The 14857-nt window shown below is 39.3% G+C and overlaps 1 protein-coding gene across 3 annotated transcripts; it reads left to right on the top strand.

Moving 5' to 3' along the window:
- Positions 1–3498: 3498 nt before the first annotated feature.
- Positions 3499–13838, top strand: inpp5e (inositol polyphosphate-5-phosphatase E). Of its 3 annotated transcripts, none has more exons than XM_048236944.1 (11): positions 3499–3612; positions 5266–6123; positions 6405–6528; positions 7098–7195; positions 7288–7412; positions 7600–7719; positions 8325–8432; positions 10738–10899; positions 10987–11102; positions 11184–11320; positions 12063–13838. In XM_048236944.1, exons 2-11 carry the CDS (start codon positions 5345–5347, stop codon positions 12193–12195), a joined length of 1902 nt encoding a protein of 633 aa, XP_048092901.1. In that variant the 5' UTR covers positions 3499–3612; positions 5266–5344; the 3' UTR covers positions 12196–13838. The 3 variants fall into 3 exon arrangements, with proteins under 3 accessions (XP_048092901.1, XP_048092903.1, XP_048092902.1); XM_048236946.1 differs by lacking the exon at positions 3499–3612 and adding an exon at positions 3626–3851; XM_048236945.1 differs by lacking the exon at positions 3499–3612 and adding an exon at positions 4686–4815.
- Positions 13839–14857: the final 1019 nt, after the last annotated feature.

The raw sequence follows: 14857 nt of genomic DNA on the forward strand, positions 1-14857 counted from the left end.
CAACGTTTGTGCTTGGTGTAAGCTAAACTATGGAGTAAACTCTCACTTTGTCCAGCTGCATCATTGCAAGGCAGGGGACGCATCTGAAGCCTCACTAAACGAGTCACCGTCATTTTCTGAAGGCAGATATTCCCCTTCAGAATCAGGGTCCGCGAATAGAAGACCCAACACTTCATTTCAGGTAAACTTTTTTGATGCCATTAGACGATAATCTAATGCAAATACTCGCTGACGTTAACAATATCGCTCTGACAAAGTGGCTCACACGCACATTAGCTCCGGTATTTCACGCACTGATTCAATGCGCTGTAGCTAGAAAGTTTTGTTTAAAGAGTTCCTTTTTCGACTTCGGGGGATGGCGTATGACATGTCTGCCATCTAGTGGAGTGGAAGTCGAACGAAATATGACACCCTATTTGACTAAATCGGCCGTTTTATTCAGTACCGCATCTTGTCGACTATAGTCGACTGTGGCGCCTAGAGGGTTAACTTGAGCATTTTGCAGCTTGCAGTGCTACACTAGCGTGTGTATGAGTATACTAGTAGTCACGTATGGCTGAAGATTTGTCAGTTGTACCTTAGCAGTACGACTAATTATTTGGGTTGGTCCTCTGGACCTATGTTATGTGTTTTGTTTTCTTGTCCCTCGTCATGATGTACTGTATGTTGACTGATCTACATCCTGTTACCCCTGCCAAGTACAAGCAAAGAGATTAAATAAAATATTGACTGTTTGTAACTGCCTCTGGTTCTATCCATTTACTTGGCTAATCTGCAATCCCAAAAATACATGGTAGATATAGAAGCTAGCACACGGTCACACCTACTTCATGTCATGTTCAGCCCACGGTTCAGTTCATAATGCCATAAAACTCGCCATCTAGCAAGCTAATCTATATCAGGTATAAAGACAATAATCACATTCATTTGCTCCATTTTTCACCTGAAAAGCGTTAATCACAAACCCATTGATAACCAGCACATCTGAATACCATGAGTTACCATGCTGAATGAAATGTATTTTATCAAGATAAAGTTCGTGTTCCCCCTCATAGCATATATCGTTAACGCTATGTATGTGAATGAGCTAAATAGCTAACGTAAGCTAACGCAGTCAAGTTTGAAATATATAGTTCTAGCATTATAAAAATCTGTTGACAACCAACCTATTATCTAAAGTTGCCCTACTACAATAGGCTAACCAAATGTGTTTTGGTCATGTGTTCTGGTAATGTGTTCTGAAATTCATTATTGACATAGGAACATTATAAGTTAGCCTCTCTCCACATCAAGGTTTGCAGGCTAACCTTTAGCTTTGAAATTTCGGTCCACATTTAAGTTATAAATATCAGTTAAACAAGCAGCACATAAACCTTAAAGAACAATACCAGTATCTACTAGTGCAGTTGGTATAGGAAATGCATATGCCAATTAAAAAAACGTTGTACCTTTGTCTACTTACCACTGACAATATCAGGCAGAAAGCAATGGAAGTGAATGGGGCTAAAGCCGTGAATGTCAAAGTTAGGAACTTTTGAGCTCAGCATAACGTGGAAGTAGCCGGGAAAAAGCGCCGCCATTGTTTCCTATGGAAGTCTATGGGAGTGTCGCCACTCTGTTTTTCTACCGCTCTGACCCAGAGGATAGCCTACAGAGTCCACGATTTCCATAAAGAATTACAAATCTTGATTGGTCTAACCCAGTGGTCCCCAAACTACGGCCACCATTTCATCCACCTCATTTTAGGTGGCCCCCCAAAACATGTCCGTGGTATATAGGATCCGGCCCGCACGGGAGTACGACATCGTCAAACTATAACCTCCGTAATTTCCCCCATTCATTCTCTATGGCGGGTCTTAACAGTACACATGTAATACTCTTTTTGTCCACTGGTGGTTGTTTTGGCGCTGTTTCGCGTTTGCCATCGAAAACGGAATGAAATGTATAGTAGGCCTACCTGCAAACAATGTAAGAGGCCTCTGCTGACTGCATCAGTGCTCAAAGTATTCTAAAAATGTATCAATTAATTGTTTATAACTAACTAACTTCTATTCAAGTCATAATTCTGGAACTTTCTGGAACTGGAAATGTGCATACAGAGTTCACAAAGTTCTCATCAGGTGAGTGAAAGTTAGAATGGTGGTCATTTCAGATGTTTCTGCCACCACTACATAAAACTCATAGTTTGAGAACTTTAAATTATTTGTAGGATATTGCTTGTTCACAACTTGAGCTGTGTAGCCTATGCAAAGTTCAGAGTTCAAAATATACTTTTGGGACTCCCTGCTTATAGTTTTGAGTGCTATTATTATTATTTCATTTAATAATTAATAATAATAATAATAATAATAATAATAATAATAATAATAATACATTTTATTTAGAGTGCCTTTCATGTCACCCAAGGTCACTTCACAAATAAACAAAAACAAAAAGGTTGTAAAATTATAGTCATCTCCAAAAAATAAATTAAAAGTAAAAGTAAAAATAAAAAAGTAAAAATCAGTCAGTCAGTCAGTCCATAAGCCATCTTGAAGAGATATGTTTTAAGTGTGCTTTTAAAGTCAGTAATTGAGTCACAATGTCTCTTGTAGTCTGACAGTGAATTCCACAGCTTTATGTAGCTGAAAGCCCTCTCTCCCTGGGTGCTGAGGTTCACATTAGGGACATGCAGTAGGCCTGCTGAGGATGATTTGAGCTACATTTTACACTGATATGGCATGATGGCAATATAAACACAGATAACAATGGTATTAAATTGCAATAGCCTATAGATTAAATGTAATGCCTTTGTTCACAGCGCTAAGCTATTTATGGTTACTGATATACTCCGAGTCTCTGGCCCTCTTAGAGCCAGGCATAGTGAGCTGGCCCTCGGAAGAAAAAGTTTGGGGACCACTGGTCTAACCACAGGATCGTTTTCTACTTTACCTCAGTCCATTTTAAATTTGGTCAGACCCAGAAAAGACTGGCTTTTCTGTATCATGAACAACAATTTCTTATTTGCATGGTAGAGTTTACTAGCTATGGAGCATCAAACTACGGACATAGACAATGGTTTTCCTGATTGTCTTTATAGAAATATGTCAAGTTTTAATGCAGTGCCAAGTGAGAGGGAGATCCAAAACACCATGGCCTCTTTACTTACCTGAGCTTGTGTGGAAGCTCTATGCCCTGCGACAGCGACGGCAGAGAGAACTTTCTCCAATCTCCACCTCTAGCCTTTCAAGCGACTTAGCTTGCTTTTTTCTTTCTGAAAAAGAAAGCTGCCTTGAGGTCTCGCAGCAATTAGCTAGTTAACTACCACCAGAAAAGTCTGTGTGTAACGTGAAGAAAAGGAAAACTATGTTGGACTTGGTATTAAATCTTTGTTTTTCTGTGTGATAGGCTACTGATTCAAAATATGATCAAAGAATTCCGCAGCACCTCCTGGACTGGCGTCGGTGCAGGCGCAGCACCCACTTCGGGGAACCATGCTGTCTAGAATTCAAACGATAGAGGCGCTATTTGATTTCCTTCTGCTTCAACACAGGCGTGCAGTCGTCTTGCTTCTCATTTTAAATTTGTTGGTTATGTGGTGTTACCAGGGAAGTTTGTTATGATGCCTACAAGGTAATGTCTTGTTGGTAATTTTGTCGTTAGACAACGTTTTAAAACCTTTTCAATGTTGATTAATACAGCAAAATGTAGACAAGCATCTCTCGTATTCATGAACCTTCAGAAGCCTACGGCATGTCAGCTTGGTGTGCACTTTCCTATTGTTAGCCATGCTGCTTAAAAGTCTTATTTAGCCAGTTTGATGAATTATGTTATGTGGTGTTACCAGGGAAGTTTGTTATGATGCCTCCAAGGTAATGTCTTGTTGGTAATTTTGTCGTTAGACAACGTTTTAAAACCTTTTCAATGTTGATTAATACAGCAAAATGTAGACAAGCATCTCTCGTATTCATGAACATTCAGAAGCCTACGGCATGTCAGCTCAGAGCGTAGCGCTCTAGAATCTTTGGTGTGCACTTTCCTATTGTTAGCCATGCTGCTTAAAAGTCTATTTAGCCAGTTCGATGAATTAGCTTGTTAAGTGAGAAAGTCACCAGGTCCCCCTGGTTGAAAAAGAACCCAAAATAATAATTTTCTCACCCCCACAATTGAAATAGACATGGCTTCATTTGGGTGTGATGCTTCCTTTTTTATGCCAATCTCAGGCCATGTCCCTGGGTCAAAAAAAATCCAGCGAAAGCTAAATTCTTTGTCCAGGTGTGCCTTTATAAAGGTTAAGCTGAGTTGTGAATGTTTGGAGAAGAGTGATTCATGATAAGCATCTATGATGACCAAGTGATCCATTTTGGGATGGGGTGAAAATTTCAACCACCAAAACACCATCCCCAAGGTGGAGAATAGCTATAGAAATGTATTAGTTTTGGGTGTTTTTCAGACAATGGGACCTGGTAAACTTCTCAAAGTAAACGGTAACACTAAAACAAGAGGCTACATTAAGATTCTGGAGGAAAAGATCAGGCAGTGTGCCGAGAGACCTGCCCCAATAGGCGGCATTGGACCATTAAACCACACAATGATCCAAAACATACAGCCAAACAAGGCAAGAAATGGTTAACAAAGAACAATACCAACATTTTAGAGTGGCCCAACCATAGTCCAGACCTCAATCCGTCAAAAAAGTGAGCACGAACCCAGATTGCTGCTAAAAAGGTGCGGTCTACAATCATTGTGGAGACATGGAGAGGCTTGGTAGCAATAAGAACCATTTCGAGAGCTTTGATGGCAAATGAAGATGTTTCCATTGATTATTTAAAAAGGGTATGAATAATTTTGGACATGCCATTTTTCATAAAAATGTTAAAAAATATAAAACAATTACTTTTTTGATTCCATGTTTCTACCACATTGTCTTGTGGCAGTGTCATTTTCAGTCAGAACAAACATATCAGTCAAGAGAAAATTTTCAATCAAGAGAAAACTTTAAATCAATATTTGCCAGGGGTATGAATCATTTATGTATGTATGTGTGTGTGTGTGTGTATATATGTGTGTGTGAAAACAAATCCAATAAATATCTATATTTCTTTAAAAAAATAAAGTGAATGGGGAAAAACAAAAAATGTGGTTAATCATATCCCTCAGTGCCAATAATGCTGACTATGTCATGGTTTAAGTCACAATTTAGCCAAAATTGTACACAGGTAGGCTGATTAGTATTTCAGACTATGTTAGTTAATCATGGTGTATTTTACCCCTTGCATTTTCCAGGGAATTGTATGCAGATGGTAGTAGACACATGGAGACCAGGAGCCTTTACAGCATGTGACTGGCTTTCCTTGACATTAGAATGAATGAGAATGGGGGAAATGATTTGCCATTCCAGCTGCAGTCAGACAGCAAGAAGCAGCACATGGCTTCGTCTGGCTGTACTGACCGTAGACCAGAGAAGCCCCCAGAGAGACCCATGCAGATAGACCAAAAACATCTCACCGACTCAGTAGAATCAGCCCAGCATGAGCGAAAGCAAGAAGACATGCTGAATACTTTTGATCCAAAGCCACCTGCGCAGGCCAGGCCATCTTCTGTGACCGTTCCCTTTGAGCGTGTCAGAGGGAGGCGGTTAAAGACGAGTCAGGAGAGCTTGACCGACTCTGCTGCCCCGATAGCTACCTTTAAAGGCTCCCTTAAAGAGGGCCTTACTGATCGTTCCTCCTCAGTTGATGTCCCCACCGTGCTGACCAACGGACCAAGCCATGAAGGCCAGCTGGAGCAAGTGGTCTCTCCATTGTCTCCATTCCGTGACCGCTGCCATAGTTTGCCTGTGAGCCAGAGGAAGCACCGGTCCATGGGCGACCAGCACTTCAGACATTCAAAAATAATTCTGTCCCCTCTGCAGCCCAGTAAAATGCTTCCAAGCCTGGAGTGTAATATGGCGTCTATGTCTTTAAGGACGGCTAATCAGATTGACAGGGATTGCGTGGATTACAAAGGACTGGATAGGCTGCACAGGAACTTTAGTGATAGCCGGCTACTGGAGACCATGGTGTCCGACAACTCGTCCGTCAATTCCATGAAGTCTAACTTCAGTGTGCTGAACCCCATCACACCCAAGGATGTGAGGAACAGGTAGGCTGCGTTTCCTTTTGATGGTAAAGAATTTAGTGCAGACCAGCTGTAGCTGATGAATGGGCTTAGTGTTTGTGTCAGATCGTGTCAACCCGAGCCACTGTTCTCCTGTGTTCTTCAGTGTAAAGAACTCAAGCAAACTTAATCAATACAAATTCTTGTATTAATTAACCAACGACACATTGCTTAAGTCAGCTAATTTATTAGAACTTAATCACCTGGAAACAGGGACTAGGCAGAGTACTATATATATGTGTGTGTGTGTGTGTGTGTGTCTCCAGGAGCTTTCTGGAGGGCAGTGTTCTGGGGCATGGGGCTCTCCTGGGAGCAGAGGAGCTGGACCGCTACTTTCCCGAGAGGCATGTGGGCATCTACATCGCTACATGGAACATGCAGGGAGAGAAGGTGACTTCTCCAAGCCCCGTACTACCTCCCCCTTCCCCTTCTTTTTCTCAGTTTTATATTCAGTCCAACCCCATAACCTGCATCCATGGTAAAGTAGCCTCGTTGTTTTGTGGCTGCCACCAACAACATTTTTTGTCTTTGGGAAGGTTTAGTATGGATGTGTATTTTGTAATCATATAGTATGCAGTGACAATCTAGTATTTTATTATTGTGTTGCATATTTGTGTTAAGACGGTTTTTGTGTGTTTCATTGTCCCACTAATATATGAAAGGAGTTTAAAGTATTAAAGTTACTTAAGATGCTTGATCATTTTGCATGTCCACTTCAGTGCTAGGAATGATACATTATTTAGGCCCATTTTCTACTATTATATCATCATGTTGAAACCTTGGAGGTCAATTGGATTCTTTTGTTTGGACGTCAGTGTGATTGTTGTGTTTAGACTTCTAAGCAAACTAAATGTGGTGGAAACATTCAAGAATACGAATGAATCCTCCACACTCCAAAATCGTTTTGAAAGCAAGCTAATTTGTCATTATTTCCTTCTGTCCCCCATTTTCATGCTTAGGGACTTCCAAACAACCTGGATGATCTGTTGCTACCGACGGACACAGAATTTGCACAGGATTTCTACATCATTGGTATTCAAGAGGGGTGTCCTGATAGGCAAGTTTGAAACAGAATTGTATACCTTGACTTTCATCATCCTGCGTTTTGTGTCAGGCCCTTAATGAACGCACATGTTTTGTATTGAACAGAAGAGAGTGGGAAATTCGTCTTCAGGAAACCCTCGGACCTTATTATGTTATGCTCTACGCAGCTGCTCATGGTGTTCTCTATCTTACTGTGTTTGTGCGAAGGGATCTTATCTGGTTCTGCTCAGGTCAGTGAATTGAAAATGTACTACATTAAGAGGAAGTAAGAGGAAAGGATTACGCATGTGTAAAGCGGTTCAATTTATTTTAAAATAAAATTTCAAATGTTTTTTTGAACCTCTTTTGTGGCCTTTTTGTGGATTTCCCATTAAAAGGTGTGTTGATTGTGTTACTGTGATGATTGTGTCTTTACAGAGGTGGAGCATGCCACAGTAACAACGCGCATCATATCTCAGATTAAGACCAAAGGAGCTGTGGGTATTGGCTTCACTTTCTTTGGAACCTCATTTCTCTTCATTACGTCCCACTTTACTTGTGAGTAGAATGAACATTTTATTATCGTTACATTAACATCTAAGTGCATCTATGTTAATGTGTCCCTTGAGAGGCTTAATATTGATGTACACGTGTAACATTCACAAATTAAAGTAGCTATATGCAACAATTTTAGAAAAGTCTTCATAGGAAATATTGTTACAAGGCAGCTATTTTGGACAGACCAGATCAGGCTCCATTCTATCTAAATGAATGGAGAGAGATTCGCAACTCTGCCTTAAAAGTGTATAGCTGGAAATAATCAGTATGTAAATCTGATATAGACAGCAAATGGTTCCTACAATGAGGCTTTTGTACACTGTGCACGCACTGAATTTCCCTGAGCGCCGGTCACTGTGGCAATGGTGCAAATAAACATTCAGGTGAGGTGAAACATGAGTTATGCCTTTTCAGACCATGTGAATGCCTATTTATAACACAGGGAAGGACTTAATGTTACAGATCTAATGTCCAGTATCCTTAAAGATAGAAAAGAATTTGTGGAGTGGAGACTGCTAGTATGCATTATATAAAGTCAAGCTGCATGTCGTTTGTTAGTGTTGTGGAATTTAATTTCTAGGGATATTGTTATACTTTTGTTGCAGCGGGAGATTCCAAAGTTTATGAGCGGATACTTGACTACAACAAGATTATTGAAGCCTTGGCTCTTCCAAAAGTCTTGCCAGACACTAATCCATATCGCTCTGTTTCCTGTAAGTTGCTGTATACACTTAGTTGGTGATCGATACATAAAAGTGCTCCAAAAGCCATTCTACACTTACTGTTTCTCTGGGGCTTCTTAGAGGCTTCTCTCTGTGGCTAGGTGGACTTCTATGGGGCAATTGGAAAAATGAAACATCTTACAGGAATATAGTACCGATGTAGGGCTCTGGGTTTACATCTAATACCCTCAAAAAGATCATATAACCAAAGATCCTTGACTACAGCTTCAGCCCTCTCTGGTATAACCACTATTATCAGGCCTCAATTAAATGTCCCAGTTTGTAACCACAATTAAATGCTACATATTCGTTATACCACCAACACAACACAAGACAACACACCCGCACTTGCAACCATGGCTTTGAACCATAATTTTTTGCCAATTGGTTCGTTCTGAACAGAAACAGTATTTTAGCGTTTCCGGTTTTGGTTCCCATCCTAAAATTGATGTTCCCGAACCGGTTAGAACAAAAAATATTGTTCCTGAACCGGTTAATAACCTTCCATGTCAGCTGTCGGACAAAAATATATGTATGCTTTCAAACTGGCTATTCATAGTCACAATATTGTCTTTTAGACTCTATCCTACAGCAAACATAATAAAACACTAGGCCTATGCTTTATACAAGCTGCACCAGTGTCTTCCTATAGCCTTTAGCCTGAATAATTTCCTGGTCAAACAAAAAATGTATATTTTTGGTGGGTACTGTAATATTGGATTCTTGGATGCCTTCCCAATGTCTAAATGCCAAAATGAGGACTATTATGTTTTTCCAAATAAATTAAAGCTGTAGCCTTAACGTTAATGCTAGTTTTTCCCAACAATGTTTGTCACCTAGTAAAAAGAGAAAACGGGTGAAATGAAATCATTGAGATTTGGAGACTTCATAGGCCTTTTGATTGCCTGCTAGTGGCAAGCTCTGTCTGTCTGCACTCTCCATGCATTCATTGAATGACAGGAGGTGACCCTCACCATTTCATTGGAAACACAAACCTTCCCAGGAACAAAAAAAGAACCAGTATTAACCGGTTACCACTATTTTAAAAAAACATTTCTGTTCCGGAACATAAAAAAATCTAAGTTTCTGGTTTCATTTTTGTTCCTAGCAAAATGGCAAAAGTTTCTGGTTTTTGTTCTATGAACCGGTTCAAAGCCTTGCTTGCAACACATCCCATGGTGTAGCAGCATTTAATCAATGGCAGCTCAGTCATACCAGCTGTGAACAAATAGATGATGTAATAATAATAAATATGTTGTCAAAAGTGAAATACTCAATATAATAATCATATTCGGTTATTAACTGATGATGCAATAATAGGCTAATAAATCTTTTTCCGGGTCCAACGGCTTTCAGAGCTGCTCGGTTTTCTCCATAGACAGTAAAATAAAATAAAAATTCCCGCTATTTAATAGCCTTTAAGAAAATTGTCATCCTACTACTCACTTGTTGTCTCAAACTAATAAAATCCTATTTTTCGCGGAAGCCTGCATGTAACCCTTGATTGTATAATCTGGCTGCACAGCTACAGTAATTGCTCAGTTAAAGTTAACCGATTTTGTTTTACCCTCAATAAAACGGAGGTGATGGTGACATGGTTTACAAGTCGCAAAAAACATCTGGCTGCGCTAGTTAACCTTTTTTTGACCAAAAAGCTGTTGGGCCAGTGACGTCGGACTTAACAACCGAATAAAATAAATCCTATAAATCTGATTTGAGTACATTACAATTATTTGAGGCTTTGAAGACATTAAGGATTTTTCAAGAATGAATGACATGTAGAATGACAATAACAAAATGGTGAATAAATAACTAATACATGTTTAATGTATACCTAATAAGGATGCATACATATTGGTTGTATGCTAATGGATAATATAAGTTCCCTGAAATAAAATATTACCCTGACATGCAGGATCAGTTTTTTTGTTATCATTTGCCCCTGTATCATGGTATTGGCCACTTGTTCACCAAGTACCAGGTAGGCCTATGCATAGACATGGTGTAAACTAGGCCATATATTTTAAATGTTAAATTTTATGAAATGTAGGAAATTTGGGGTCAGAGGGTCTCAAGACTGTAGTCAAGCTCTCCAGTTGACCCATTGAAGTCCATGTGAATTGTCCGAGAAGTCTCTACCCATATTAGTGATTTTAAACTGCTAATTTGTCATGATAGTTGACGACATCAGGCATGTGTTATTAGTTCCTTTGCTATGTAATTTTGTTACACCTGGACTGATTATTAATTACTCTTTCTCTGTTTCTCTGTCTCTCTCTCTCTGAATTTCTCTCAGCGGATGTGACAACACGGTTCGATGAGGTGTTTTGGTTTGGGGATTTTAACTTCCGTCTAAATAAAGACCGGTACGGAGTGGAAGCCGTCTTGAAACAGAACACTGGTCAAACCATGGAGTTTCTTCTACAGCACGACCAGCTTCTCAAAGAGATGAACGATGGTAGGTACAGATGATCTGGGAGATCTGATTCATACACTACAGATGATTTAAAGAGAGGACTGATATAGAGCAAGTCTGTTTACACAGGGACCATCTTTAAAGGCTTCCAAGAGGCGCCCATCCATTTTCTGCCCACGTACAAGTTTGACATCGGTTGTGACATTTATGACAGCACCTCAAAACAACGGACACCCTCCTACACGGTGAGAAAGCCATAGGAAAATGTTTTCCAGATCTTCATATAAGACTATGTATGTTGCTATAATTAATTCTCTCTCTCAAAGGACCGGATAATATTCCGTAGTAGGCAAAATGATGACATTAAAGTAGTCAGGTATACTGCCTGTGCATCTATCAAGACCTCGGACCACCGACCAGTGATCGGGATGTTCCAGGTCAAGGTTCGTCCTGGCAGAGACAAGTGAGTAAAGCATGTTTCCTCTCTTTTCCCCATGTACTCTAGAAACAAACCCTTTCTCAAAGCTCAACTTATCACACTGCCATTTTAGGGTGGTGATAACTTGCAGACTGCTCAGTTTAGGTGTATTATAGGAAAAAATATAAGGCAACACTTTACTTGACAGTATCGACATAAGAGTGACATGACACTGTCATGATACATGAACCCTAACCCTAATCCTAACTCTAGCCCTAGTCTTAAACCTAATCCTAATCCTAACCCTAATTTATTATGACAAAAACCGAATGACACTTAATAACAGAAGGGTTATTTCATAAATGTTTATGACTTGTTTATGGCACGGTCATGACAGTGTCATCTTACTCTTATGTCGATACTGTCAAGTAAAGTGTAACCAAACAGAACAGATTTATGTATTTTCTCTAACCCAAGCAACACTCAACAGCCAAGTTAAGTGAGAGAGGCTATAATATATGTGCACAATCATTTGTATGCTTGCTTGTCTATACATTACATGTTCAAGTGAAAATTCACCCTTCTCCATTTTCTCTCTCTGAATTAATGGAATATAACCTTGGACAATGCTGTGCTAAATACGGAGTGATAACTAGCGGTGAAGAATCAGAGTGGGGATATTCCAGGATATCACCACTCATGGAATGCCTCTTGTCCAATCAGATATGAATAAATAGTTAGACCAGAACAAACTATTGTTTAACATTCCATTATGTTCTATGTGCAGCATCCCACTGGGGGCAGGGCAGTTTGACAGAAACTTGTACCTGGAGGGCATCCGAAGAAGGATATCCCGGGAACTGCAGAGGCAGGAGGCTATGAAAAACCAACACAACAGCACTGTCTGTAGTATTTCCTGAAAAAGCTCCAGGTGCTCCTATATGGACCTTAGACCAAGCAATTTATACACAGGGGGAAGGACTCTTCTGCTGGTCAGTCTTATGGAGTGGGACGTCTGAGCGTCTGGCCTCCAGGGTACCTGAAAGAGGCTGAAGGAGAGGCAGAAGGACGGCTTCAGAGTCTAGCGCAGATGCACTGCTGTGAAAATGACATGCTCTGTGGTTACTTCAAAGTTAACAAAGAGTTTTGATCATTTTCAAAACTTACTTGTGGTACTCATTAAGAAGGAACATTGTCTTACATATCTATTTACATATCTATGTGCACACACAGAGTCTCTTATATATATACTTGCCTGTTTTATACAGTTGACTTTGATGTCACACAGACACATAACATTTTTCTTTAAATTTTAAAGCAGCTTTGTATGGCCTTAACATCTTTTAAAAACAACTTTGAGTTTAAACATATGCTGTGGCAAGATCTATGCCATGTCATCACTCACAGGATAATTATGGTGAGTTCAACCCATATCTTTTAAAAGAAAACATATTTGTATTCAAAAAATGTACTTAATAATTAATAATCCAATAATTCAAACATGAAAATAGTGCTGTGCTGCACATGGACTTAATCAGAGCAAATAGCAAACATGTTAATGATGGGTAAGTGCACTTTTCAAAGCCAAAAACTTTGATGGTTATAAATGCAATGAAATCTTCTAATAGAATGTCAGATTTACTCTACTGTTCTACTTCTCTACATAGGCCTACTACTACAGCCATTATTTACAGGCAACGTCCAAGAAAATGTCACAAGATGTTTCAGATATTTTCTAAGGGAACTCACAATAAAACCCAGAGAGGCCTGAGGTATACATACACATATAAAAACATATGTTTACATAATTTATCATGCTTCCAGGAGATTGCATTAAAGACTTGATGCAGCTACATGTTTGTTGGTGTTCTAGCCACATGTAAGATGATTAGTCCTCTGCTAAATTCAAAAGAAATGTCAGGAGTTTGCAACATTGAATAATAGTCAGACATAAAGTGCAATATATTTGTCTTTTTGTATTTTTTTTGTAGTTTTTGAAGGTATAGACAAGTTCCCCCATTAAAGTTAATATAAAACCCTACAAGAGGCCAGCAAGAAAAAGAAAGTTTGCATTCCACTCTTACCGAGTTTTAGTCATCAATGTCTGTCGGTATCTATTGGTGTAAGAGGTTTCAGTATTTAAAAGCAATCTTTGATTCTAAGGTTTTAAAAGGCCATCTACTTAAATAAATGGGTAATCTCAATAAACATCCATTTATTAGAGCCCATGTAATGATCGTCCAAAGTCTTTGAGAAACAATGCTTAGATACTGAATACATATGAGCTTCAACATGTTACAGTACTGTATCAATGATGAAGAAATGTGTTTGGGCGAAGGCACAATTGTGAACCTTCAAGGGAGAAATGAATCGCCTTAAATCATTCTGTAGCTCTCAGTAATTCATGTTTTAACGTTGATCGTCCCTCTTTTCTTCTCTCTTAAGAGCCAACCATAGATCATCATTGATGATGCTCCAAGTTATTCTATGGTTTTCGTACTAAGTTTGTTTATACACTGTAACATGATGATCCTTATTTAAATAAATGTTTTACATGGAAATATTTCAATGTTTCTACTTTTTTTTGTACATTGCATTCTTGTAGCTGGTCCCTTTCTAGACTGTCTCGACAGAAGATTAAGCAGTTTCAAAACGATTTATGACATCTCAACATGTCCTGCTCTCTCCCAACCATAATGTTATTTTGATACCTTTAGTTGAATTTCATTCAAGTTTGCAAGGAGTGAGACTTTGTTTCTCAGGAGGGAGGGGGCGTGTCATTGGCACAGTGCCACGCCCCCTCCCCCCTGATCGAAGTACATGAAAATCCTACGTCTGCTTGAACTACTCGTGGCACCACGCCCCCTCCCCCCCGATCAACAGACCCACCCTCCCCATAACCCATCGACCCAGCTTCATGAGAGAGCACAAATTCCATTATTTCAAACACACTGTTTTATTTATTCTAGAACCCTATAGTAAATAATAATAAATAATAATAACATAAATTATAATAATATTTCACCCAAATGGGCCCTTTGAACAGCAGTGGCTCATTCTGCTCTAAACAAACAGAAAACCACCAAATGAGAAAAAGCACATTTAGCCCCAAAATGGTCTTTTGAACAGTGGTGGTTCTGTCCGTGTGTGTGTTTATGAGTGATGTTGTGTGTTGTAAGTGTTTGTGGCAGATTTTGATGCCTTGATGACTGATACTGGGGGCTCCCATTTAAAGCACTGTGGTTCAATGTCAGCCATTTTCACAGTCATGAGGCCATCCTTAAAAATATTCTTGTTTGCAGTAACAGCCAAAAAAAAAAAAAAAAAAAAATGGGTCGGTAGTTAGGTCAATATTTTTTTTTTTTTTTCAAGATTCAAAGTAAAAAAAAAAGTACAATTTTGGTCATGGTGATTACGTAGGTATGAATTTAAACAAATGTGCATATTGTGACGTGCTGGGTCCTCAACCTGTGCCTTCAGGCGCATCACTGCAAACCTCAATCTGATGCAGGTTATGTAGACCAGCCTTTCTCAAACGTCTTTGACCTGAGGCCCAGTCATGGCAGACTTTGGGGTCATAGG

Source organism: Alosa alosa, chromosome 24, assembly GCF_017589495.1.
Source record: "Alosa alosa isolate M-15738 ecotype Scorff River chromosome 24, AALO_Geno_1.1, whole genome shotgun sequence".
Lineage (NCBI taxonomy): Eukaryota > Metazoa > Chordata > Actinopteri > Clupeiformes > Clupeidae > Alosa > Alosa alosa.

Coding starts and splice junctions, on each gene's coding strand:
- inpp5e (XM_048236944.1), top strand. CDS start 5,345: ATGAATGAGAATGGGGGAAATGATTTGCCATTCCAGCTGCAGTCAGAC. Junction 6,529..7,097: donor GGAACATGCAGGGAGAGAAG/GTGACTTCTCCA, acceptor TTTCATGCTTAG/GGACTTCCAAACAACCTGGA. Junction 11,103..11,183: donor AACGGACACCCTCCTACACG/GTGAGAAAGCCA, acceptor TCTCTCTCAAAG/GACCGGATAATATTCCGTAG.